Here is a 27,948-nt window from a genome sequence, read left to right on the forward strand (position 1 = left end):
TATGTCTTCATTAAAAAATTTATTATGATTATTTACACCAGTTTCTTGATAAGCATATAAATGTAAACTTTTACTGTTGGCATTATTTCACAATATGACTTATTCAAATTCAGAGTTAATACTGTTGATTGAGTGTACAGGTAGTGAGAAAATTTTATTATATTCACAGAATATACATTCACGTGCATCCAGCTGTGTCCCTGGTCAGGCGAGCGGTATGGACACGGCCCCATTGACCCTGCTCCTGCTCCGCAGGTGCACTCCAGGGTCTGACACCTCATCCACATGCTCTTCACTTTTCTTTTCCTTCAAGCTATTGATGAATCGCAGCGTCATTTCATCCCACTCTTCAGGCAACAGCATCAGCAGAAACCCGAGGCAGATGATGATGGTGGCAGCCAGGCGGACGACATTGAATATTACCTCCTGTTTCAGGAGATCCACAGCTAAGGAAGAAACAAATCAGGTCGTTACAGCCGATGGCTGGTCTTGAGCTTTGCCAGCCTAAGTTGATGTTACTTCTTGACACTTTCTAACTCTTCCTTTTTTCAAGCTGAAGCTCCCTTTATCCATATTGCCAGCTCTGCCTGCTGCTCCTTCCTCTGCTCTAAATCACACTTACCCTTCACAATTGATAACCTTGCAGTTGCATTTACTAAAACTTTGTGTTTTTTTTCCCCACACCCACTTGCCTTTCTCTGGTTTCATTGAATCACTGGAAATTGTTCAAATGAGTCAGCCTAGTTCAGGTTTAGTCCTTTGTAGATATTATTCTTTATTTTTTTAAAGTTAATTTACTTGAAAGTCAGAGTTACAGATAGATTTTGCAACCACTGATCTACTCCCCAGATGGTCACGATGGCCAGGGCTGTTCCAGTCACAAGCCCGAAGCTTCTTCCAGGTCTCCCTGTGTATGGCTGGAACCCAAGCATTGGGGCCACCTTCCACTACTTTTCCAGGTGCATTAGTAATGAGTGGGGTCACAGATGCAGGCTCCAGGACACGGCTATGAACCCACGTGGGATGCCTGCATTGCAGGTGGCAGCTTCACCCTCTAAGCCACAATGCCAGCTATGATGTTGTTCTTTAATATTTTTCAATTGGGATAACTTTACATAATATTAAATGATCATTAATTTAATGGCATTTAGTACAACCATCCCCTCTGTTGTCCCAAACATCTCCATCAACTTAAAAATAAATAACCCAACACTTATTAAACATTTTTTTTTCTCACTCCCTTCCCCTTATTCCCAAGCTCCTAGTAGTCACTAATGAACTTTTCCTTCTATGAATTTGCATGTTCTGGATATTCTACAGAAATGAGATTTTATATCACATGACCACAAAGTGCATAGCTTCTTCCACTTAGCATGATCTTTTGGAAATTCACAGTGTGATACATGGGTCATTCTGTGGACAAACATTTGGGTGTTCCCATCTGTGGATACCACCCAGGTTATTGCTATAAACATTTGTGTGCAAGGATGTTTTTGAATCCCTGCTTCAAATGCTTGAGGTATACATTTTATGGTGGAGGTGTTAGCCACATCTATGCTGATCTTTTTGCATATGGTTCTCTTAGGCCTCTCTCCATCAAGCTTTCTCCTTTTTGACCTCCTGCAGAAAATCTCTTGGATATTCTTCCTGTGTCCTCTTAGAGTATGCAGTCTCCACCTTTAGCAAAGCACTTCTCTCTCTGCACTGTATTTGCTCAATTCCTCTGTCTTCCCTTTTATTCTACATGACCCTTAGCAAAAGGACTGTGTCTCATTTAGAGTCCAATCTCAAGCAGTGCAATCACAGCTATCAGCATACATTTCACCCTAAAAATTACTTGTTGAATGAATTAGCCCATGGATGAATGAACGAACTTCCTCGACAACTCTGCTTCATCTGCTATTTCTTCCCTGTGAACAACACGTGTCACTCAGAGTCCAAATCCATTTGGCATTTAATAATAAATTTCTTTGTATAGTTCCAAGTTGTTTCATGTACATTGGTATTCTTGAAGCAATAATTGTACAATTTTCCCATATCTTTTTAATGCCCCTGATTGTATAATAAGTATATTTCTGATTATCCTGGAGGAAAGAAAGATGGCAACTCAAGATTTGGAATTGCAGAATTTCAAACTTAGAGGGACTGAAATAGTTACGCAGACAATCCATTTTCATTGCTTGTTTCACTAGCAGCTTTAATAGAAAGATTGTGCTGGAAAACCAGCTTTTCCTGTTATTCCTGATGGGACTTGAATTCGTGTTTCCTTCTATCTACATCCAAGGGCCACCTGCTCTGTCCCCAGAGCAGCTCCTGCAACTCCCAGGGGATGGTCTGATGAGAGCCGACACCCTACAGGTTTGCTACACTTTCATTAGTGACGTTTATTTGAGAGTCCCATGCGGGATTGTCTTTTGTTTCCACACGATTGCCTCTAAAAATATCCCAAAATTACACTGTCAGAGAGATTACTTGAAACCCAAATGATACATTGGGTGTTTAATTCTAAAAGCACAACCAAGTGAAAACAGTGTTTTTGTAGCTGAAAATTTAAAATTCCATGCACAGTTACTCTGTCGTCTGCCACCTTCAGGATATTTAAAAACATCTTCCCAGGCAAGGGACATAATCCAGCACTTATAGAAGAAATATTTCAGAGCTAACACAAACAGGAACAGGAGGCGTATTGCAGGTTCAGAACCCGTATGTGTCTAATTGGGGCAGTACCTGCATTTCCAGGAACACTGAGGACTGTCCCGATGGAGATCAGGATGGGATACGTCAGCACCACACCTACATTCACCAGGATGTTGAAGGCTGTAAAATTGAGAAAATAAACAGGATGAAGAGGAATTGATACACTGGGCGCCTTTTCTTTTTAGAATACAAGAATCAATATCTTCTTGGCTGAATGTGACTTCTAAAGGAACTTTGCCTTTGGCCATTTAATCCTCTAATTTAGGATAAATGTACGCATGTGTGGCATGAATAAGCTGTGTCTTTTTCCTTCTCTGTCACCCTGGTCGCTTGTGCTGTTGCTAATTTCCCAGCCGAAGGTGCACTGAAACAAATGCCAAGAGGTAGATCATCAATGCACCATGCTGTTTCTTAGCATTGCCGGAGAGGTTGAAAGCACGTGATTGAGTTTCAGTGCTTTATCTCAGTGTAACTTCACTCTATTTTTTCATATTCCTGGACAAAGAAAGGTTCTGGGGGGACTGCCTAAAGGAAGGTCTAGCCAATGACAGCCCTGCTGTTAGTCCCTCTCTCTCTGCAGGTGACCAGCATATGAGCAAATCTCACACGGGTGTGGCCGACATGATTCACTGAACCCCCAGAGACAGTTTCCTAGCCTGCCTTGGGCACAGGCTACCAGAATGTCGGCCTACAAAGCTATTGAAGGTACAACCTGATGTTCTTCAATATCTTTCAACTTCTTTAGTTAAATACAAAAGTAGATAAGACAATCATCGCTCCTCAAAAATTAGCAAGCACAGGTATTCAACAAGAAGAAATAATTATCCTATTATTTTAATAAGATTCAATCATATGATTGTTTTAAGGGCTGGAGAGGTGGATATTAACTATAAAGCACCCTCAATTCAAGGAAGATCCCTATGAAAATGGCACGAAAATGTTGGTCATATTTCTGCAGAATCAAAGAAGGTTCTAGAACCATTTCAATTAGGATGATGTCTATTCTCGTATCACCCTTTATCATTTCTGCTCTCATGAACCCCAGGGACTTAGACACCTGGAGTCACTTGTGCTTGGCAGTTAGAGACAACAAGTTCAAGCCCATAAGGTTTAGGCTCCTTTCTAATGTCCAGAAAGCGATAGTGGTAATCAAGGCAGAGGGCTGCCCAAGCAAGTCCCTGCTCTCCCTTTATGGCAAGGCTGCAGTGCAGACAAACCATCCAGCACCTTGAATTCCTCTTCAGAAAGTCAAACATGAAAAATCATAAGATAATGGGCTTACTAAAATGTCAAGCTCCCTAACTGATATGGTAGTGGCTGAACAGGTTACTTTAGCATATGGAATGAAAGCGTTGGTATTTGGGGAGAACTGACCCCTTCTCACAAACGAGCCAGGTGACTGCTTGGAAATAGGCTATCTATTTCTCCTGAGTTCTTTAGATGGAACACTTCCCTTCTCTTTTGACAGTATAAGGAAAAGAATACATAGGTCCAGTGTTGGCGGGGCCACAAGGCCCAGCTGGAGCTTCTGACATGTCAGGTGGTTGAATAAGGTCAGCCTGCATCATGACTAAGGCACTCTTGGAAGCAGATGAACCTGAGAAAGGAGTGAGGCACAGTGAACCCAGGCTCGCAAGAGAGTCACCTTTACAAGAGAATGTTGGCATCTCTGAGCACAGATGGGTCTGTGTATGTGTGTGTGAGCGCACGCGCTCTCTCTCTGTCTCTCTCTGTCTCTCTCTCTTTCTCACACCAGCCCCTGCCAGATAATTCTTGATGCCATGGAGAAGAATGAAAATGATAAATGTAAGAATGAAAGTACTGAAGTCTGTGGACCCCCGGGATGTGTGCCACAGTAAGACAGAGGCTGACTCAGTCGCGTTTGTCACAGCACAGTGTTGATTCAATGAGCTTTACAGCATACTGGGGGTAGACCTGGCACTACACATGCAGATCATGATGCTTGGTAGCAAACTCCAGGATCCAGATGGCACGGGTGGCACCCAGGCTCAGCAATCATGCCCAGGAGTGTAAACGAGAAACGCAACAATGTAGACATCGGTCAAGGGCTATTTAGAGCAAAGTAGAACTCATGTGTGTACAGTGGAAGCCAAGAGTCCATTTTACTCATGATTTCCCCTGGGTAGAGGGAATAGTCTAGCACTTTGAGTTAGGATGCTCCAGCCAGATGGACTTGGAGCTGATGATGTGTGTTCTGCTAAGAAGAGATTATGACAGGTGATAACCATGATGTGAAAAGTAGACCTCAAGGGACCAACAGTTAGCATTTGACCCTTCTTTCACACAGCCCCTGTCTGGTACAGACCTCCGCTTTGGGACCTTGCCAAAGAGGGTAAAGATGATCGATGCCTGTGTGGGAATGAAAATGAGATTATTTTCCTCCCAGACCTTTCAGTGATATCGTTACTTCAAATCATAGTGCCTTGCAAAAGGTCAGTTGAGGACTGGCACTTATCCTGCAGGTCAAGTAAGTGGGAGAATGTGAAGTGAGCAGGGGATCTGTCTTTAGGGGTTGTTTTGAAGCAGGAAAGGAAGTGACTTGATGGTGACTAAACACATGTTCTGAGCCATGTGGTTGCTGCTGTTACCTGCTGCTTGGTGAGCAAACAGGCTTGTTGTTTCCTCGGCTCCTCTCACAAAACAGCAGCTGCAGTGCAGTCTGAAGTGGGAGGCTGGAGTTCCAGTGCAGCAGCAGGTAGCGTTAGTCACAAGGCCCCAAGTGGACCTCTTCCTGGCTATTGACAGGACACATTCTACTCCACCCTTTTCTCTCCTCTGATGAGGGCTTCCTGTTACAAATACCTTCTCCGCGCTTAGAATGAGCTGTTTCATATGTGGACATGAGCCTGTCACCTCCCTGCTGAGGGGTCTTTAGGTGGATTTTAAGTTCAGATCCCTGTAGCGTAGCTTTCCAGGCAGTTTTTTCCCTTTTCATCTCTAGCTTCACACATCTCCTCCTTTCTCCTGCAATAAGTGCTCTCAGCCATTTAGAACCAGAACCATTCTGAGTTAGCGGACTGCAAGCTCAAATTCTCACCTCTGTCTAGCACTTGGTGGCACCCATGGGTTATCATGATATGCAGGGGGTGGGGGGGACCAACATTGTGCCACAATGGGCTAAACTGGGACTTACAGTGCTGCCACCCTATACAGGAACACCAGTTTGAGACTGGTTGCTACACTTCTGATTCAACTCGCTGCTAATTCCTGGGAAGGAAACAGAAGATAGCTCAAGTGCTAGGGACTTTGCTACTGGTGTAGGAGACGGAGTTGGAGTTCCAGGGTTCTGGTTTCAGCCAGGTGGAGACCTGGCTGCTAAAGCCATTGGGGGAATGAGCATTGGATAGAAAAGTCTCTATTCTTTGTGTCTCCCCGCTTTTTTCTTCTCCCAGTGGCCTGGTTCTCAGCTGCACACGTTAACTCATGGGAGCCACTCATTTCCAATCTAATCAAACAAGAGCCTGCAAAGAATCTGCCAAATGTACACTGACATCAACCGATATAAACTTGGGAAGCCAAGAACAGAGGCCCCTACGGGAATCATCCCACCATGATATCCCAAGGCAATGTCAGGGAGCAAAACATGGGTCCACTTACCCAGCCACAGCCCTGCCATGCCACACAGACAACCCCAAGGCAGTGCTGCGAAAGATGACCAGTGCTCCACCTTGGTGAAGTACAAGATGACCGGTGTGAAGGAGATGAAGATCAGATTGAAGAAACCCAAGGTAGAGACAAAGTGGGCAGCCTCACCAAAGTTGGCACTTCCTAGAAACATCTTAAACAAAACCTAGGATAAGAAAGAAGCTCAATCAGAGACTTGGGGTGTGGGGAGGCAGCAGGGAGATTTTAACCGATCTTCCAGAGTTTGCTCTCCATTTCTTCTTGGGTTGCTGTCTCCCTGGCACTGATGGGCTGTAAGACATAGGGAAGTAAAATGCTCCACAGCTCCCCTGTGAAACAGCCAGTGTTGCTGCTTGTGGTACCTGCTGAGAGAGGGTTTCCAGAGTTGGGGGCCACCAGCAGGAACGGCTCAGGAATAAATGATAAACAGGAATGCAGACACACCCAGAAATTTCTTCTAGAACTGAGATGTCATGAATACATCCTCCAAGCATGGGATTCATTTCATCCTTACTTTGGATGCAGAGAACCTTTCACCATGTTGCTAATAGAAATAATTATGATGCCCACGATAACAAAAGCTTTTCTTCCTTGAGCCTCAAATGTCTTTGCAAAAATTATGTTTATGCTCTGGATTTGGAAGCAATTTTCTCTATGAATTAAAAGCCTCCATCTAGACAAAGACAGGAGCAGTGAATGATTAGACTGAAGTCACACGGCAGGCTCAGAGAGGAAGCCAGGCTGTATTCCTTACTTCTTAACCCTTCTGTCCTCTTCACTAATCTTTTAACAAGCAATGTAAAATGGAGTAGGTTCTTTCTGCGTGAACTACCAGGCAGATACGATTTTACACATGCTAGCAAATACTACTGCCGGAGAGGATGTAGAGAATTATCTGTATAAGATGGTTATTATGGTCACTCAGGAACCCCTGATACTGCTTTTAATTTTTACTGGTATTGTTTCTTTTTTCCCCTGAATTTAATACCTTATTTCTAAAGTTTAGAGCTGAGGCATACAATTTTATATTTTTTATGGAATATCGTGTGATGTTTTGATACCGTGTGTATGGTATCATGCTCCAAGCAGTATAAATAGTTCTATCTCCTCAAACACTTATTCCATGATAAAAACATTCAAAAATTTTTCCTTCTGGCTTTTTTTAAATGCACAACCTATTTCCATTATCAATAGTTATCCTACTGTGTAATAGAACTCCAGAACTTCTTACTGCTATCAAACTATAGCTTGGTACTTATTAAACTTCCCTCATCTTCCCTTGCCCACCTTCATAATCCTGCCTCGGATAACCACTGCACCTGTTTCCTTTCTTGAAAGACTTAATCAAGGGAACACAAGCATGTGGTAGTCATGGTTCCGACCAGACATTGTGGTGGAACTTCCAAAGGGAGCAAGTCAGACACTAACGATGAGTGAGTGAACACTTGTGAAGCTCGTTACACAGAGTGAATGAGTCATGAAATATAGTTGGGGAAATTAACTTCACAGCTTTGGAGAATAATGGTAGCACACATCCAGGAGGGATGCAAAGGCTGCTGTTATTATTATTTTGCCTTTTGAGGAAAGTTTTCTTAACAAAACACCAAAAGATGCACATTGGCATTGTCCTTTGGATAAATCCAGATGGTTTGCTCTTAAAAGGATGCTTTAGGAACAGCCTGCTAGATCTGCTCTTTCAGTCTTCTCTCTGAATTCAGATGGAATGACTGAACAAAATTTTCACTGATGTCAGGGACTCCAGAGAAGGAAGAATAGAGTGCACAGAGTGGGCTCAGGATGCCGTCGGAAGGGAAACAGCTGGCTGTAATTCATAATGCCTCTGTGAAGTCAAAATGACGATCACAGTCGGCTGATTCAGATAGAAATAGGAAGCTTTCTCATGTGCAGATAAGCGGGGGAGTAGGAGCAAGTGGCACAGGCTTAGGAGCTGACTAATTTAGAGTTTATAAATCTCTATCTATTTATCTATCTATCTATCTATCTGTCTATCTGTCTATCTATTTATCTATCTCTTTCTGGTTGTACAACCTTGGCCAAGTTACTTAATATTTCAAAGGCTCAGTTCTCACCTGGAAAGTGGGAATAACTATCTATGCCACATAGAGTCATATTAAGCAGGTGAAATTTTCTGATAGGTGCCCAATAAATGACACTGTAAGTGGCACTTAGTATTGTTTAAGCACATCTACCTGTTTTTCAACTCAAGGTCTTCATTGTACTTCTTTCCCTTATTACTTCAGCCTAAGCTTTTACAGTCAACTGTCAGAGAAAGTGTGCGACATACCTTATATAGTGCAGATGTAGAGGCTGACCCCACTGCAAAGGCCACTCCTATGATGGAATCGGCGTGGAAGTTATCTGCGTAGGCCATCATGACAATGCCAGTGATTGCCATTATTGCAGCAACTATCTGTCAAATACAATGCAAGGAAACAGAAGAAACCCTTGATGCCTCCGGTACCCCAGATCACCCCAGACTGGGTGAACATTGCCAAGTACTTCCTGAAACCCAATTTCTTCTACTACATTATACCTACTGCTCAACTGCAGGGATGGTCAACATAAAAAATAAGTAAGTGTGCTCAAAACACACCCAGGCACAGAAAATAAAGCTGCTCTTTCTCTCTTTTTATGAAGGGCAGGCAGCTTCAGCACAATTATTTCAGGTTGGCTTTCTAAATATTAACAGCCATATTGGTGAGATTAATTTATTGGAAGTCACTTTCAAGCATTCTCATCTGTACTGTATTCTTTGGCTTCAAACAATTCAGTATACATTTTAGTCAGTTCCTTGGATCAGTTTCTGAAGATCTCCACATCACCAAGACTTTACTATAATAATAACCAACACGGCTAAGCGATAAATCTAAGCTAAGGAAAGAAAGTGAAGAACCTCTCCTGGGGGTGCACCCAGGAACAAGCTGACTGCTCCATCACTCGGATGTCAGAGGCCAGTTCTCCATTTAGTTTAAATGCAAATTAATTCCATTTTAGGTGCACCACAGAAAGATAATTTCATTTAATTATGCTACAGCACTGCTTCATTGCAGAAAGTAGGCCATTCATAATCTGATTGATGTCAGCATGGCTTAATGTAAAATCATACAGTCCTGAGTATATTCGAAATAGGAGTCCTCTACCTTGGTGAGATGCTGATTGGAACTATTTCTTTAATTGTCTTGAAGTCACTGTACTGGAACACATTTCAAACCTACAACAACAGTAAAACAGCATGCCAGGACTAGGGAACAATGTATCATCTCCTTGTGAAGCAGTCTCACTGACTTTGAAATCAAGATGAAAGTGTGTGAGAAATTCAAAACTGCATTAATTTTGTTACACTTCAGTTCTGAGTATTCCCCATAAGTAACTTCCTCTGAGATCTTTTGTTACTCATAAGTGTGATTTGGGAGACCCCTTTTGAACATCAGTGAATTACTCCTTACAACCAAAGGCAGAATTTTGACTCATGCTCCTGATGGTTATCATTAGATTCCACTAACGCAGTTCTTTGTTAACTGCCACCCAAAGCCAGGGCACAGTTGGCTTTGGCTTAGCTTGCTAATAGCTTTCTCTTCTGTGAGGAGCAGCAGGAAGGTTTGAGAACAGGCGCTCCTGTGTCGGCAGAGCTGTCTTCATCATATGGGACCGAGGCAGCTGCAGGGTGGGAGGCAGTTTCCTTGTGGAATGAGTAGCATTTCAGATGTGTGCCACATGCCCTGCTTCAAATTATGGGGAGCAGAATTTACTACATGGTATGAGGTGTCAGGGAACATTTCTGGAAAACAAATAATAGACTCATAAATGAATATGGGGAGGAGGTTTGCTAGCCCTGTAAGTTCGGTAGCTGTTATCACTTTCCTTGATTTGGAGATGTATAGCTGTGCTAGGGATTTGCAACAATTCTCTGGGTGATCTGGTTTCAAAGAAATGAAAAGGCACAGTAGATACTGGCATTTCACGATGTGTCTTCCTGTCTAAATAATGTTCACAGGCTACAGTATTCATGTGCTCACATAGAATCCCTTAATAAGAATGAATATCTAGGTCAGTATATATGAGCTGATAGATATTTTCTTTGGGCCAAATATCAGATGTGTTTTCTCAAACAGGTAGTTCTTGCAAGATAAAGGTAACAGAAACAATCGAAGAAACTTGAACACGATGTGCTATTTCCTGTTTAGAGTTCTCCACAGGCTATAACCACAAGTGACTCTTCGCTTTCTGAGTTAGTCTTTAGTAAAAATGTAGATGCATAAAATTCAAGAATAAATATTCTCAAGATAAGGGTTGGATATGACTAAAGATTACATGGTTTCATAGTAATTCAGAATTACAACTATAATGAGCCTCTTACAGATCTCTGTTGCTTGTTCAAGTATTTGTGAAAATGCAAGTGTGGCTTGCTTAAGTGGACACTTCAATCACACAGCGTCTCTTGCAATTACCTTGATGGGAAGGAGCATTTTTTCACTTAGGTAACCAGGCAGTTAAGTTCTGAAAGCAGGAGAATATGAATGTTTGAGATATTTGAAAATTTTTTCTCCAAGGCACAAGCAATAACTTGTAGGCCATATATACATATGTGTTCCTCAGAGGTAAGATAGGTTGATCTATTTGCCGTATTTAGATCCAAATTTCACAACTAGCTGACAGGAAAAATTCTCTATGGCTGTTTAAAGAAAATCTCAATGTAGATGTACCTAGTTGGAAGTAAATGAAAGAATCTCAGCTAATCCTGAAAATGCAAGACCATGTTGGATGTATGGCTTATTAACAATCACCATTTGGATGATTCTCAAGTGGCTCTGTTTGGCTTGGTTGGTTTAACTTCAATGTCCACAGAAGAAATAACAGGAGCACATATCTGACTCCATGCATTTTCAGAATTATCCATTAAACAGGATTAATAATCTGCACTCCTCAACAGAAAAAAAGTTCACAACTCAGCTCACTGAAGATGTGTCTATAAGAAGCCAGCACCTTAATTATTGTGTCAACAAATGCTCATCTGTGCTTATGCAGAGGTTGACAACCACAAAATTGCTTCGGGGACACATGAAACCTGTAAGAGGGACTCAGCTGCTGAAAATGCACAGTGGACTAGAGCTGTTTGCTCTCTGAAAATCGTGGCTCTGCTGACAACCTGTTCTGAGTCCAGCCTCCACATCAGCCGAAAATGTCTGAATAAGATGGCAACCCCACCATTGCCATTACCTGAATCTGGTTGAATAGAGAATGTTAGTAACCATGGAGACACCCAAACGGCCATTTTAAGTTTTCTAAATCTCTCTGCCCTCTCACACTGTTGTGTACTCATCCAAGGTGAGTATTCCTAGTGGATTTAGTATCCCTGTTGTTTCAGCATGCTGGTTGAATGACCTGAGCCAGCCAGCTACCGGCTCTGCCTCCAGGAGAACTCTTTCTCCTCAGTGGTCAAGGTCAAGCAGAGGGGCCTCTGGGACCACATGAGCCTATTGCCCAAAACTCACAGACCACTTCACAGATATATAGTTGGCAATCTCACAGTGCCAGCTATCACCTGTGACCCTTCATGAAACTCAGTCTTTTTCACCTGTGAAATCTTTAGTTCATAAAAACAGAGGGTCCAGAACCTTGTGGTTCTCCTGCAGGATTTACCAGCCCCATCAGGTTCTCTGGGACTTCCATTTCTAGCTGGCCTCCAGGTTTGCCATCTGGATACCAATACCAATTTTTTCAGGATCTAAGGCACCACAGTTCATCTCTTTACTCCAGTTCTTTCCCACAGTATTCTTGAAGCATTTCAAGTTCTATGAGTGATGTGAACCCCAGCGTGTTTACTAATTTTCTCTGTGGGCTAATTCTGTGTATTCAAGCTGGGTGAACCTTGAGGAGCTTAATTCAACAGATTGTTGAATCCCAAAACCGCGTATCTCCAATTACACGACTTATGAGTGGCTAGACTCAAGCTCAGCTGAGGCTGGGATACACACCAACAGTGAGGCCAAAGAGAGCCGCATTAACAGTCACTCTTTCCTCCGTGAGTGGATTTAGGGAGAATCATGTTTCAGGGAACTATGGATAGACAAAGTCCTTGAATTTCTGCAAGATACATTTAGGAACCTGTGAAGAAATGTCATTTTTACTTAGATCCAATTAAATGAAACAAAAGCTGAAATGTGGAAAATAAAGGAGGTTTTACAATCTGTAGAGATTTGGGTATGGTGTGAATGAGAGTCTCTTGGATGATAGCAAAATTTCAGGGGTGCTAGGCCATTGAACACAACTCACTTGCGCTCATTTTCGTATCAAATTCACTTGAAAGTGGTCTCAGAGGGAGACCTGCGTAGATAAGAGGGAGAGAATTCCACAAACCAAGACTGAGGGATGTCCAAGGAAAGTCAACATGTCACACTTTCATGAAGGGAATATGGATTCCTCGTGGGCATAAAACCTGAGCACCATCATAACCCAGCTTCCACTCTACTTGCTGTATTCATAAGTCATTGTCTTCTAGAAGACCAGATGAGAAGGGTCAGGACCTTTTATCCATCTTCTACTGCCTGCCCTAAGAAGCACCAAGGTTCCCACAGAGAATCCTGCATTGTGTACGCATGAGCAGTAATCAGAGGCAAGATGGAAACAAAAGGTCATCCTGAATCTTATCTTGGTATTCAGCATCAGCACAAATCAGTAGCAGCTCAATCCGACTCTCCTGGTGTAGAGCATCTGGAGGCCAGTTTAAATTCAACTCAAGATTCAGTTTCACTAACATACTCCAGTCAGTCCTTAGTGGACACACGGTGTCTCTTTAACAGCCACCATTGGGAAGCACAGGGACACCTATAGGGCTGGACAACACATCAGTGTTAAGGTGAAGGGACAGAGTTCATTTCCTAAGTTTGCTAATACAGTGAGAATCTTCTGGATCATTCTCTGAGCACTAGTTTTCTCCTATATTCAGGGGAATTTGAGAATAAAAATGGATTAAGATCTAAATATGAGATTTCTAACCCTGCAGTCTGACATCAATGTTTTGTTGTTGTGGAACAGGTACATGGTAATGGTAGTGGCTGGTTTTCCTTGTGAAGAGCCCTCTTTCACAAAGGTGAGTGATTTTTCTGGTTCTTATGAATGTAAAAACCATAGCTAAAGAAGACATAATCTCAGAGGTGGAAAAACTCCAAATTCAATGCTGCAAGTGTTGGATTAGCACGTTGTAACATTTTCAATATAAAGTATGATCATTTGAAGAAATTTACTAATTTCTACCATAGGATCATATATTAACTACAAGCAGTTGTTCATGAAAGCTTTTTTATAGTGAAGATTGCCAGTAAGTTAATTCTAATGACTTTATGATAAAAAATGAAGTATGGCAGGTCACCTCTGTAACATAATTAAACAAGAGAGTAACAAGTGTGATTCAAACTCTATAATTCATTGTTATGTGAGCACTGCTCTTTCTGGCCCATAGTATCTATAGACTTGTGTTTACTAATGTTATGACTTGCAGCATTTTTTATTCTCTCTGTGATGTAATTTTGACATGAAAAATAGCAGCAGGGAAGGCCATCACTTTCATCTTACATATGATCATTTTTGGGGCCAAACCAAAACTATAATTCAACAATCATCTGTTTCTAAACTACAGATATTTTTACATGAACCATAAAAATAAAATCCATTCTGATGTTTGAAAGCATCTCTTTAACCATTTTTTAGAAGGAGGAATCCAGTGAAGTGACATCTGGAGGGGTTGTGTTTCAGATTATTTTTAGACAGGCAATGAGAGCTGTATTCAAGTTGTTGGTGCTTGGTTAGACTGCCTTTAATTTCTCAAATGACCTAATTATACATGTTCTCGATGTGTCTCAAGAGGGGAAGAGTTGCTGACACTGTCGGAAGGCAAAATGCTGAATATGTTTTGGTAATTCTCATATTCCATGTCCTGATTATGGGAATCATTAAAATTGTACTTGGACCTTCTTTGGAAATGTGGCATACAACACTTCCTAATGCCTACAGTGAGAAGTGAAGTACTTCTTGTCATTTTCAAAGAAAAATATCCAACTTCCACTAGCATGCCTGATACTAATGCTTATTCACTTGCCATCTTTGACATCTTATTGTGAGTATGGCTTTATTAGCAAATGCTTATGGGGGACTTAAGAGTCTTCTATCACCTCTTATTGTTACATGCTAGATCAGTTTCCTGAGGGAATGCATCACTACAACATTGGTGACATAAAAAAACAAATGGCTTTGGCAATGTTGTGCAAGTCAGAAGCTTGACTTCCTACACAGCCATGCCCCTGAGAGAAATTTCAGGTAGGATATATTTCTTGTCCCTCCCAACATGACTGTCCAGCACTCCTGGCTTCAAGGCACACCTTTCCCCTGTGTCTGTGTGCTCATGTTGTCCCCTGCTCTTCTGTGCAGCTCCCATGTGAGTCTCTTACAAGTTTCTTGATGGACTTTGGGTTCACCCAGATAATCCAAAATAATCTCTTTTTTCTCACAAGATCTTTACGTTACTGACATCTGCAAAGACTTCTATTCTAGAAATTCACTTTCATGGGTTGTGGAGATTAAGATGTGGGTTGTGGAGATTAAGATCTTTTGGGAATCTGTCATCCGACTCACTGGGATCCCATATTGAAAATGACAATCATTAATAGCCTCTAGGCAAATTTAGCCAATCTGTAATTTAAATTTAAGTTATATAACTGAGATTTTTTTTTCTCTAAAAGAATTCAAATTTACATTATACCTTTGATACCTGTTATCTCAGGGAGGTCCAGGTCAAATATGCGTATTCACGCTAATATGCTAATTTTTTCACTGATAAATCTCATAGTGAATGTGGTGATTTGTTTCTGTTACTCAGATGCCCCTGAAAAAGCAGAAAAGTGCCTCCATTTACTCTTTATTCCTCTCTAACAAGGCCTCCCCTCTGATAATCCCTCTGACTTAAGTGTCCTGTAGTAGTGGAAGATAGTGAAGAGAAAGATTTCACAAAAACATGAATGAGTTCATCATTATATCCTCAAATAGCCATTGAACTTCAACCTTATGCTCTGAATTCAGGCTGACTCTGTGGTTGTACAGACGTATTGCATCCTGTGCTAAGAAGGCTTTGTGCACCTTGCACTTGCTCTGTTTCTGCTATCTTGAAATCGTTGATGCTTCTAAAAAGAAAAGGGAAAAAAAAGTCCTGTGTTTCATTTTCACAGGAATGTATGTCACACAGTCCATCCTCAATGGGGCAGCGAACTGTGAGGAGGGGTCCTGACGGTAGACAGGCAGCACCTGTACCCTAGCACCCCAGCTGCAACTGCATGAGGTGAAGCCCCAGGAATGTCAAATCTAAGTTCAGCCAGAGGAGAGTGTGACATCACATTTGGATATGTGGTAATAATACCACGACTGACATAAATTTTTGTCCTCCAAGAAGATTTTCTGCTGTGGCTTGCGTCAAGCTTCAGTTTTCAATTTCTGAGTAGCATCTCCCATAATGCAATAATAATTTTCTAATTTGATATGTATATATATATATTTAAATCTTTCAAGATTAATAACCATCATTAGCTGGCTCTCTCTCTGCCTCTCATATTAACATAATTTTAGCATTTTAGAGAAGAGCAAGGACCTACAAATCTTTGCCAAAAAGGAAGCAACATTTTGAGAGCAAACTATATTTCAAATCCAACCTTGGATGCATTGTTGAGAGAACAGCAAGCTGTGTAATGTTGATAGTCTAGGGAGAGGCTGTTCGTTTGGACCTCATTCAGAGGCACCAGTTGGCTCAGTATTTTCATCACGGTGGCTTGTCAGATTGTATGAAGGAAATGTAGCTCTTCACTACTGCATCTTCTACACCAAGTAATCTATTTCTAACCCAGAACAGGCATTCAGAAATCGTGGGAATCCACGTTACTCCTGAGAGGAATAATCTCAGAACTGAAGTGGTTGGTGGGAGTTAACACAATTCAATTAAGAACTTGTACTCCGAAGTTTGAGCTGTTGCTTTTAGTTTCCTTTCTACATTATTCACATGAGATAGCTAGCCATGTTTAATAGCACTGTGCCATTTCTGCTGACATGAATTAGAGAATCTTATCTCCCTACACTGATATTAATTAAATCCACCTATGAAAGGGGCCTGCCTGGGGAGTGTTTGAATATTTACCAACATTTCTTGATTTTTTAAAAAAGCTATCTTTACTGTGGCTAGTTTTCTTAGATCCTTCCATTCTGAGGACCCATGATCACAATGTTAAAAATCAATTATAAGATAAAAACATGTTTTCTCTCTCTTAATCTTCCTGCTGCAATCAGTTGACCATCCCGTGGAAGCCATCCCAATATCTTTTGATGGTGTCTTTCTGCCTGTGCTCTCTAGTGCATCTTCACATTTGAATTTGTATTCGAACCAATGGGGAAAGTTTGACAGAAACTCCATGACACAAAGCAGCCTTCCTGAGGTCCAGCTCTGCAGCCAAAGGCAATGTTGCACAGTGAACCAAGCGAACCATTACCCTGACTCCCATGAACCTGTCCTTGAGCACGATCCAGGACAGCAAGAAGACAAAGGCTTTGTTACAACAGAACAGAGCCGACACATCCGTGGCCGTCAGCTTCTTCAAAGCCAATAAGTACAGGTAATTTGTCAAAGTCCATAGGATAGAAAAGGGAGCAGTTCTTTTAAGAAACAACTTCAAGGTCAGGCCATCTTCACCAAAAATCCGACTGCATTCCCTAAGGAGGAAAAAGAGATGAATACATAGGAAGTATAGGTTGGCACAGCTTGTCTAACTCTTCACAACAATTTTCAGGCAGAAGTGGACAGGAAGAGCCGGAACCCATCTGTGGACTAACTGCGCTCAGCTCTGCCACCTCCGGGCTTCAGGGAGCCCCCTTGGAGAAAAGCCCCTATCTCCCCAGACACCGATTATCTCCTATGCAGGTGCTCTTGGGAGACTCCCAGGACAGGCCTGCTGTCGGTTCTGGACATTTTCAGAGAAGCCCAGAGAAAGACAGAAATGGGCAAATATGGAAGTCATGAGCTTAAGGAAGAAAGGGAAAGTCTTTCCCAAAAAGTGAATGGGATAAACCAAATGGCTACAGACACTTCACAAAATCCTCTGGGACAGACCCACACATCCGTGAATCTGCTCGTATCTGTGTCCTTTTCTAGAATATACATGCTGAATTGGCCAATTGCTTTTCTCACTAGACAGGGTGGCAGGGAAAGAGGTCCATATGATGGTTGACTCCCCAGATGCCCACCCTGGCCCGGGAGTGAATCCAGGTCTGCTACAGGAGTGGCAAAGATTCAGCTACATAAGCCATCACTTGCCTCCAATCTGCAATGGCAGGAAGCTGGAATCTGAGTGGAGCCAGGACTCCAATCCAAGTATTGTGATGTGGGATGTGGATGTCCCAGGCAGCAGCCTCACACCTAAGTGAATGTAAATCCTTTGAGGTTGCTTCTGACACAGAAATATTTTCAAAGCCTCTGTGATGACTCCCAAGCTGTTAAAAACTAAATGTGAAATTCAGGTTACATTAAAATGTAAACATAGGCCACTTTGGAGGAGTCATTTCAGTTAAATCTGTGTATTTTTTCTTTTGATCTCTGATTAAATTGACTATTTAGCTCAAGGGGAAATTTTCCCTTATTTTTTCAAAAATATATTTGAGAGGCATGAGTGAAAGAGTGAGCATTATTGCATTAGCTGGTTTCCCAGTGCCTGCTACAGTTAGGACTGGGCTAGTCTGAAGCCAGGAGCTGGGAACTTAGCCTAGGTCTCCCGTATGAGTGAAATGGACATGATTACTTGAACAGTCAGTATTTCCTCCTGAGATCTGTATTCACAGGAAGCTGGAGTCAATAGGTAGAGCCGGGCAGCAAACCCCACACACCCTGACATGGGACACAGGCATACCTAGCCAGTGTTTTAACCACCAGCCTAAATGCAGCCTCCCGAGATGTCACTGTGATTTACATGTTCACTTAGTGATACTTTCAGTAGTACCGTAACAGTGCCTGTATACCATGGGTACAGAAGACAAGAGAATTCATCTTTGCTTTTTCATTCAATTATTCATGAACATTCAAGGGGGACTTGCACTTGGCATCCTGTTTTCCACTGTACTGTAAGGATTTTATTCAAATCAACAAGTTACGAATGTTTGAACATGATTGTAACATTTGCAATAGATTGTATTGACACAGCTCTAGACAGCAGGAGAACTGGCTCTAAGAATCCACGGAAGAGCAACCGTGCCTGCAAACCCAAGTGTTTGTCTCTCACATACAAAGTCTCTTACAGGAGGACCACACAGAGTAAGAGATGAAAATTCCCAGAACAATTTTTCAGATTTCAGATTGTGTCTCACAGTCTGTGTGTCTTTCAAACAGCAAAGAATGCAGGGAATTATAGGTTAACAATTACAGAAATGTTACAAATGCTCACTGCTCATGTAGATCCTTGCAGAATGGTTTCACTTATATGTAGGGCACAAATAAAACCAGAGAGTTTTCATGAAATAAAAATGAAATTTCCCAAAGGTAAATTTGAACCAATAAAGGGGCTAAAAGCTCTAAGGGCAATGTCAACTCTAAAGCAACCTGGAATTGCCTGTGTTCACACAATGTAGCAAGCATGGCCTCGCCACAGCCCTGTGGCCACTCAGGGACTCCAATGCACAGTATTCAGAACAGGCGATGGCTTTGCTAGAGCCAGCTGTACAAGACTCCACAATCTCTACTTACGAAAACATCAGAAGCTGCACGGGGCTGTGGATGAGCCGTGGGCTTATGGTGTCACCCCCAACCAATGAAGCCTTTTAAGATACACTTTTACTTAAAAGCACCACAAACCTCAGTTTTTATGAAAACATTTCCTTTTCTTATTGTTGTTAGCCACGAATGGTTCTTTCTCCCTGCAATCTACCATCATAGTGGTGGATTCTGAAGCAGGAAGAATATTCTGGGGCCCCAGACCAGGCCAGTGGCTACATAGGGAATGAGAAAGCTTCACAGCCAAGTGGCTGGGGAAACACTGATGTCCAGTTGCGGCCACTCTCACCTGACTTGACCCACACCCCAGGGCTCATTCCCTCACGGTTCCCCCTTCTTTTCCTTCCTCCAATCCCTGTCAGCCTTCTCTCCATCTGTCCCCGCTGCTGTGGGGATCATAGCTGCTCTTCCCACATACCAGGCCAACCGCATCACACTTTGCACCATTTAAGTTTTAGATGCTAAAATATGTAAGCATTTGGAGTCAGAGTTGTGACACAGCAGGTTAAGCTACCATCTGTAAAACGGGCAGCACAGGAATATCAGTTTGAATCTCTGCTATTCTGATAAGGTTACTGGGGAAGAAGCAGAAGCTGACCCAGTGTGGGCCCTTGTCATACATGTGGGAGACCTGGATGGGATTCCAGACTCTTGGCTGTTGCCTGGACCAGCCCTAGCTATTTGTGATGCTTTAGAGAATGAACCAGAACAGGAAAGATTCTCTCTCTCTCTCTCTCTCTCTCTCTCTCTCTTCCTGTATGTCTCTCTATAACTTTGTCTTTTGAAATAAATAAATAAATAAATAAATATTTCTAAAAATGTGAAAAATTTTAGAACAGATCTTTAACAGGAAACAGTGTAACAGAAATAACAGTAGATCTCTCTTTGGGATGATGAGCTTAGAGTTTCTGGACAAGAGGCGTTGGCAAGTAGCAAACTGTGGAATGAAGCCTAGACATTGGGGACTGTAGAAATTCAATTGTGCTCATCTTTATTCTAGCAACTGCTAGACTAAGTCCCTTCTGGATGTCAGGTGTCTGAGCACGTCTCAAAGTGTTATTGTGTCTTTGGATCTTTATTTCATATTTTCTGTAATCTGTTAGAGCTATGGTATATAATGTTTTTCCTCTTAAATTTCAAAATCTCTTGTGGCGATTGAGCTTTCCTGGGAGTATATATGGAATTATCGAATCATCAAAACCTATTTCCAGATGGACAATCCTCAGCATGTGGATTTGATACTTTCCTGAATGTTCTCTTGCTGCTAGTGATAAAGAAAAAAGATGGACCTTCTTTTATACCATTTAAGAGAAAATAGAAGTTCAGGTGTCATGGGACAAATATTACTCCCAACTTGATACATGAACTCTTTTCCTCTTGTTCAGGAAGGAGAGCTTTGAGAGTACCTTCCTGGCAAATGGTGTTAATGAGTCTACTTGGGATTAAAAGATCAAGGATCTAAGATTTTTCTGGCAATGTTTATTTCTTATATGGAGAGGACCACTAGAGAATAATCCCTTCAAAGACAGTGGTTTATTCTGCACAACAAAAGCACTTTGGTTTGCTTTAGAAATGGTCAGCTTAACTCTCCCAGTGCTAATAGGGAAGGTGTCTTGTCCAAGTGCAGATTTTATTAACTTTAGAGTTAGCCCAACATCAGAAAAATGGAAAAGATGAAGTTCATTCACAGAAGAGCATGTCTGTCAGGAGTAGCCTTTTGTGTAAATGTGCAATCTTAAATAAAACCAACTTGACTTGATTTGAAGTATTCTTGAAGTACTGCTTCTAATACTCGTGTGTCTAAACACAGGAGCATTAAGTAGAATCCGCTTGTTATCTGGGTTCACATAGATATTCTCTAACAGGGACAGTTTTACTTTGATAATTACCTTCTCCTGTAACTGTTTATTAAATGCCATCCTTTAAAAACATATGCCCCAAATCATGTTTGAATTAAAGGGAATCAAATTTATCTTTGGCAATCACAAATAGATATGGAGTTTTATACTTCCTGCTGAACCAGACAACAGCTGTTCTTTCAAAGTGTTTTTTTTTTGTTTGCTTAATTATAATTGAGTTTTCATGATCACATGTAGAAAATCACTCCTAACATGACCTTAATATACTAACCACTGCCGTGCTGGTGACAGAAGATGGAAGCTGAGGATAAGGCCTCCTTATTGTTAAGGTTTTAAGAGTTACCACATCATGTACTGGCTACTGTAATCATTCCTTCTTTTCACTAGGTGTAGGAGCAACTGAGAAAGGTTATTTCAGCTCTTGCAGGACAAGCTTATAGTCATTCCCCTGGAGACCCACAAGTTGTTGTGGAGAACTGGCACTTCCCCATTTGGTCCCTACTGGGTCTCTGGTTCCTGCTTTGTCTCAGTATTGAGATGGTTGTCCTGGAACTTTATTTCTGAGCCCCAGATTTTCCTTTTTTTTGCTTCCATCATAAATTTATTTGAGAAGAAAAGTGAGAAAAACCCTGAGACTGGCCAGGCTGAAATCAGAAGCCAGAAATTGCGTTTCGGTCTCTGACATGGGTACCAGGAATGGAACCATGCGGATTGTCACTTCTGCTCTCCAGGGTTTGCACTAGCAGGAATGCTAGGGTCAGCAGCCAGACCCAGGGTTCAGATCTTTGCATTTTGATGACATGGGCATCTTTTTTTTTTTTTTTAAAGATTTATTTATTTTATTACAAAGTCAGATATACAGAGAAGAGGAGAGACAGAGAGGAAGATCCTCCATCCGATTATTCACTCCCCAAGTGAGCCGCAACGGCAGGTGTGCGCCGATCCGAAGCCGGGAACCAGGAACCTCTTCTGGGTCTCCCACATGGGTGCAGGGTCCCAACGCATTGGGCCATCCTCGACTGCTTTCCCAGGCCACAAGCAGGGAGCTGGATGGGAAGTGGAGCTGCCGGGATTAGAACCGGTGCCCATATGGGATCCCGGGGCGTTCAAGGCGAGGACTTAAGCCGCTAGGCCACGCTGCCGGGCCCCGACATGGGCATCTTAAGGGACAACTTCAGTGCTAAGAAACATCTACACTGGCTTTTCCTTTTTAATAATCTGTCCATTTGGGCCCTGCACAATAACCTAGTGGCTAAATCTTCTCCTTGCATGCACCCACATCCCATATGGATGCCAGTTCATGTCCGGGTTGCTCCATGTATACCATCTAGCTCCCTGCTTGTGGCCTGGGAAAGAAGTGGAGGATGGCCCAAAGCCTTGGAACCCTGCACCCACATGAGAGACCCCAAAGAAATTCCTGGCTTCTGGCTTAGGATCAGCTCAGTTCTGGACATTGCAGCCTTAGGGAGTGAACCAGCAGACAGATCTTTCTCTGTCTTTCCTTCTCTCTCTGAATTTGACTTTCCAATAAAATAAATCTTTAAAAAGAAAAATTTGTCCATTAATAAAGGAAGTTTGAAATGCACACTGCTTTTACCTTCCTTGAGAGCTACGTATGACGTCAGTCCTATCTGCCGCCTGACCTCTTCAATGGACGGTGGCGGAAGCCAAGGGCATCACGGAGCAACCACTAGCTTTTCAATGGACGGTGGCGGAAGCCAAGGGCATCACGGAGCGACCACTAGAGCCACAGGACTCTGCAGGAGGCAGAGCCACAAGGAGGGCTCCTGTGCTCCTCGCCAGCAAAAAATGGCAGCTTTCAATTCCTCTGGACCAAATCTCCCATGGCATGAAGCCAGGTCATCTCACCTGCTTACAGACCACAGTGTTCAGAATATGGATCTAAAGTTTCTACTAAAATCAATTTTACTAGTGCACACTTGGGAGAAGTTGAGACAGACATTGCGATGACATTCTTTTAAAGTATGGGTTTTTAGAGATAGGTAGACTTAAATTTGGATCCCATTATTTATCATTGTTTGACCTTGGGCGAGTCATTTAACCATTCTGAGTCTGTTTCCTTATGTGTTAAGATGGGACAGTAATGCCACCTTTAAAGGTAGATTTGTTATCACTAATGATGATCAAATGAGATGGTGCAAGCACACCAGTACAGTGCCTTGTACATTGTAGACACAATTTATTTCTGAATAAGGTCTCCACTCTTCTTCCTGGTGCGCATTCTCAATGGTAGGCCCTGCTTCTCCGTGTTTAAAAGAGAACTTACCCATCTTTCAAAGAGATGAAAGTTTGTGTGTCTGCATAAAATGCATTTCCAAACATCCCCCGTTGTCCATGAATCTAGAAACCTACCTGAATTTTTTCATTGGAGATTGCTTTTCTTGAGCAGTGGCCAGATGACCAGAATAATAGACTGGGAAAAACATAATATTCCAGTTTGTTGAAAACCAAGTCATGAAAAATGGGCAGTAGAAGTTCTTATATGTGATTTTTACAATCTGTGTGGTTCCAACCCAAGACGATGACACTGACAAGATGATCAAGAGTCCCCACACAGCCTTGAGAACCACCGATGTGCAGGACAGACAGCGGGCCTTGATGCTGTTCTCCTGGTTGCTGCTCTCAGGACAAGGCTGTGTCCCATCGTCCCCTGAAACCAGAAAGGGAAGACATGCGGGTAAGTCAGATTGTAAAACAGCAATCCAACACATTCAAACACAGGAAACTGAAGAGACAGACTGTAGCATCACAGTGGTGTCCTTTCCTGCCGTCATCGGAATATGCAGAACCCAGGCTTGTTTTCTCTGTGGCATCTTGGCTCTAGATGGTGCAGGGTGACTCTGGAACACAGTAATGTTACATGCCTTGGACATTTTATAAACAGAGCCACATTCTCAGAGCCTGGAGCTCCAGAAGATCAAAACTGGCATTCTTTTATTTATTCAACAAATCTAATGTCAATTCTGTCAGTAGCCAGTTAAGTAGTTGGTAGTCCCAGATGAAAGAGTTGAGCTCGTAGTCTAGTGGGAAGCCAGGAAATACATCAACTATGGTGTGAGAAGGGCCATCTCTGATAGATATGAGGGTACTTTCTTAGAAAATGGAAATTAAAAGTCAAGTAACTGTGTTTTAAAAGAATTTTGAACTCCACGCACACTCCTACAAAGTCCTTTATAGAATGAGTGGGAGGTGATCAGGAGAAACTTTTGTGACATAGTGCCATTAAAACGAACCTGTTTGTACGAGTAGCCAGCTACCACCGCATCCCATGTACAGATGACACCTGCTCTTAATAACAGTTCTGCAGAATTCCTCTTTGACCATTGACTCTACCATGCAGAGTAGGGGAGAAAAACCAAGATAAACAGGAGATCAAACTGATTTGGGAGGTAGGGAAAGATATGAATGTACCCTCCTAAGTAGGTATTGTCACTCCCACTCTAAAGGTGGAAAACTGAGAGTCACATTAAGGGTCAGCCCAAGTCAATGTGAGTCCAGTGTCGTGTTTTTATTCTGAACACTCACGATGCTACGCTGTTAGTCTTCTCCTTTCCGTTTGAGCACTGGAATTTTCAGAAACAACTTAGAGGAAAATGTCTGTTTCCTGGTGGGCTTGGCAGTCTTGCATGAGGTTTAAGAGAAGTGATCCTTCAGAGAAAGGCAGATGACCACTCTTGCATCGCATTAGTTTCGGGACTATCTCATAGGGGAGGATTGATATTATAAGAACTTGAAGTTTCTTGATGGGGTGGTACTTTCTCTCTCTCCCTTTTTTTTTTTTTTTTTTTTTTTGAGGATTGCCTCTGAGCCACTGCCTTACCAGGCACACCAACAGTCATTGAAATCCTTGCGTATTGTTGACCCATTCTGATTGCCAGATTGAACAGTTAATTCTGTAATTTTACAAGGCATTGGAGAGATTGGGCCTACAGACTGCTTTTTTTTTTCCTGACCATCTTAAACATGCTTATATCTATACTCTTGCACATATCATTAAACTGCTGTATCAGGAATCCTATCCATTTCTCTTTTTTTCTGGTGAATTCTCATGTTAATATATTAATACAACAGAGTCTATGTAGTTCCTAGCTACAGTTCCAAGACTATAATATTCCTTCCACCTACCCTCTCTCACATCATATTTTTTCTCTTTCTTTCTTTTTCTTTCTTTCTCTTCCTTCCTTCCTTCCTTCTCCTTTTTTTTCTTTCTCTCTTTCTTAGTGAATAGGATGGTAGAGGCTACTGGATTTTGGAAATCTGACTTTAATCTGCCCTTTTACAATCCACAGTCCAGGTTTAATTCCAGTCTCTGCATTTATTAGTTGCACAGTTATAGCATCTCTCTTGTGGGATTAATTTTGATGTTAAGAATTGTAATAGTCATAAAATCATGAGGAACTGAATTTAGAATATTCTCATTTTTCCTCTCTCCTCCGTGGTGCACTGGCATCCCCCCAAATGCCTTCTAGTTGTCACAGAAAGAGTAAATTATATTCCAGGTGATCTTTAACAGTTTTCATTTTTTAAATTGGTAGACTATAGTGACATACAGGACCTGTCTTTATTAGCCGGCATACTTCATTAGTTGGAATATTTTGTCTTGTAAACATCTGGATGGCAGGAGTATTGTTGCAATGTATTAAATTTTTTGAAAATTTAAGGTATAATTTTCTTCATCTTTTTAAAAAAGAATTTTAGCTTTCATGTGTATATAGTCATTGAGGTAACATTTTAAAAACATTGTCTGGAGTGAGCTTTTGGTCTAAGACACTGGTTAAGGTGATGGATCATATGTTAGAGTACCTGTGTTTAAGTCCTCACTCCCCTCCCTAATCCAGCTTCCTGGTCATGTGGACACTGGAGACAGCAGCGACAGTTCACGTAATTTAGTCCTGTTACTCACGTGGGAGACTTGGATGAAGCTTTTGGCTTCTGAGTTTGATCCAGGAAAGGTAGGCATTTGGGGGAATGAATCAGTGAATGTGAATGCCCACTCTTCTCACTTCTCTCTCTCTCTCTCTCTCTCTTTCTCTCTCTCTCTCTCTCTCTCTTTCTCTCTCTCTTTCTCTTTACCAAATAAGATAAAACAACGCTTGTTCTTGAACAACAATTTTTCTCATATAAAACATCTTTTAAAATTAGTGAATCCCAAGAGAGGCTTTTAAATCTCCTCTATCATTTTTTGTTGTTGTTGTTATTTACTCCTGGCTGAATCCCTAACTTACCCTTTTTCCTTCTCTTTCTAAAAGGAACTCAATGTTCTGAGTTTCTTGCTTGTTTAGTTTATATTCTGCTACCCAGTTGTTTTGGTTTTCAAAAATTATTTGTTCCTTCATTTTATTTATTTGAACTGAATTCAGGTCTCCCATGTAGGTGGCAAGAATCCAATTGCTTAACCCATTATCTGCTGCTTCCAGCCTCTGTATTAGCAGGAAGCCATAGTTAGGAGTCGGAACTCAGTATCAGAACCCAGAGATTCTCAGACAAGATGTGGAAGTGTTAACTAAGGTCTTAAACACAATGCCAAAGGCACAATCCCTAACATCTATTATTTTGGATAGGATGTTTTGCTGTTATTACTGTTTTTTTTTTTAAATGAAAGAGACTATAGTCTGTTTCTGGCCAAGCTGAAGGAGTAGATGGGGAAGGAAAATGAAAATGTAGGAGATCCAGAGGAGGGGATTTTCATGAGGTCAGGGAGCTAACATTCTAAAATAGCAAAAGATATGAGCAAATGAAAAGTATTAGCAAATGAAAGGTTTTCTGAGGTAGAGAAGCAAGCGTTAGCAAATACGTGCTTTGCTGTTTTCAGGGAGATGGATGTATGTTCCTGTGATATCAGGAAGTGAGTATGAACTTGGCACTTCGAGAGCATTCCCTGGGGGGAAAAATGAGACATCCCCAACCAATAGGCAATAGTCTTAGGCAGCAGCCTAGTGGACCAAGCTTCATTTAGAGACTATGAATTCCTCGTTGGAAGGTTTATTTAGCAATTCCAGTAATTTAGGCCGTGGTGAGAAGTCAGGTGGATGGCAGATAAGTCCAATGGCCTCATCTGATCCAAAAATGTTTGTGGAGAGGCAAAGGAAGTTTGCTATGGAAGTTACGACGTTGGGAAAACTAAGAGGTTTCCAGGGACAGGACCTGATGAGAACCAAAGCAAGTTTTTTCTTGCTCATTTTCTTTCTCTCTCTTCCTCTCTCTCTCGTTCTCTCTCTCTCTGTTTACTGGTGTTTTTGTTCTTTTCAGAATGGGCATCTTGTGATGTTACTGAATCTCTGGAATGAGATAAAATATGGTTAAGTTCTGACATTTTGAAGATGACAAAGCTAGCAACCTTGCAAATGCCATGCGATGTCATTAACTGACTCCGTGTTAAGCTCTTTCACCTTGTGTTTTGGTCTTCAGTTTCTCTGCTGCACTGTGTACCACTGGCGGACCTGCTCTGTTTTCCTCCTCCTTCTTCCTTCCGCTGGACAAATCCTCCGCATTCCTACCCACGGCATTTCAACATTCTGTGCCTGGGCTTGTTGGGACGTTACCAAGATTCACTGTTATTTAAGAGGGGTTCTCCCACATACCTGTCCGGTCCTGTCTCTCGATTCTGTGCCCACAAACTCCAGAGGATCCTCGACTTTGAAGTTCTAGAATAGGAGCTGACGACTCCTCGGTGACAGACAGTGGAGACAGTTGTCGACTGATGCCACTGTGGGAACTGGGGCAATTGGCTCCTGGTTTACACCGAGTGGCTGAGGATCTGGAGGTACCTGGGAAGACAAATTCATACCCTTCTGAGAACTTCCTGGAGGAGAAATCGATACCAGATTTTAAAGGCCTTGGTGTGAAAATTATGGGGGCTATCATCACAGTTCTGATGTGCTGGTGTCTAATTCTATAAAAGAACAGACTGCGTTA

The 27,948-nt window shown here is 41.9% G+C and overlaps 1 protein-coding gene across 2 annotated transcripts; it reads right to left on the reverse strand.

Annotated features, from left to right (window-relative positions):
• On the reverse strand, positions 1-27,948 carry SLC35F4 (solute carrier family 35 member F4). Of its 2 annotated transcripts, XM_058665370.1 has the most exons (7): positions 27,615-27,948; positions 23,386-23,683; positions 16,887-17,106; positions 8,648-8,773; positions 6,316-6,508; positions 2,728-2,817; positions 1-446 (listed from the first exon to the last, which is right to left on the reverse strand). In XM_058665370.1, the coding sequence occupies exons 1-7, from the start codon at positions 27,895-27,897 to the stop codon at positions 205-207; spliced, it is 1,452 nt and encodes a 483-aa protein (XP_058521353.1). In that variant the 5' UTR covers positions 27,898-27,948; the 3' UTR covers positions 1-204. The 2 variants fall into 2 exon arrangements, with proteins under 2 accessions (XP_058521353.1, XP_058521354.1); XM_058665371.1 differs by lacking the exons at positions 16,887-17,106; positions 27,615-27,948 and having other exon boundaries at positions 23,386-23,520.

This window comes from Ochotona princeps, chromosome 6, assembly GCF_030435755.1.
Source record: "Ochotona princeps isolate mOchPri1 chromosome 6, mOchPri1.hap1, whole genome shotgun sequence".
NCBI lineage: Eukaryota > Metazoa > Chordata > Mammalia > Lagomorpha > Ochotonidae > Ochotona > Ochotona princeps.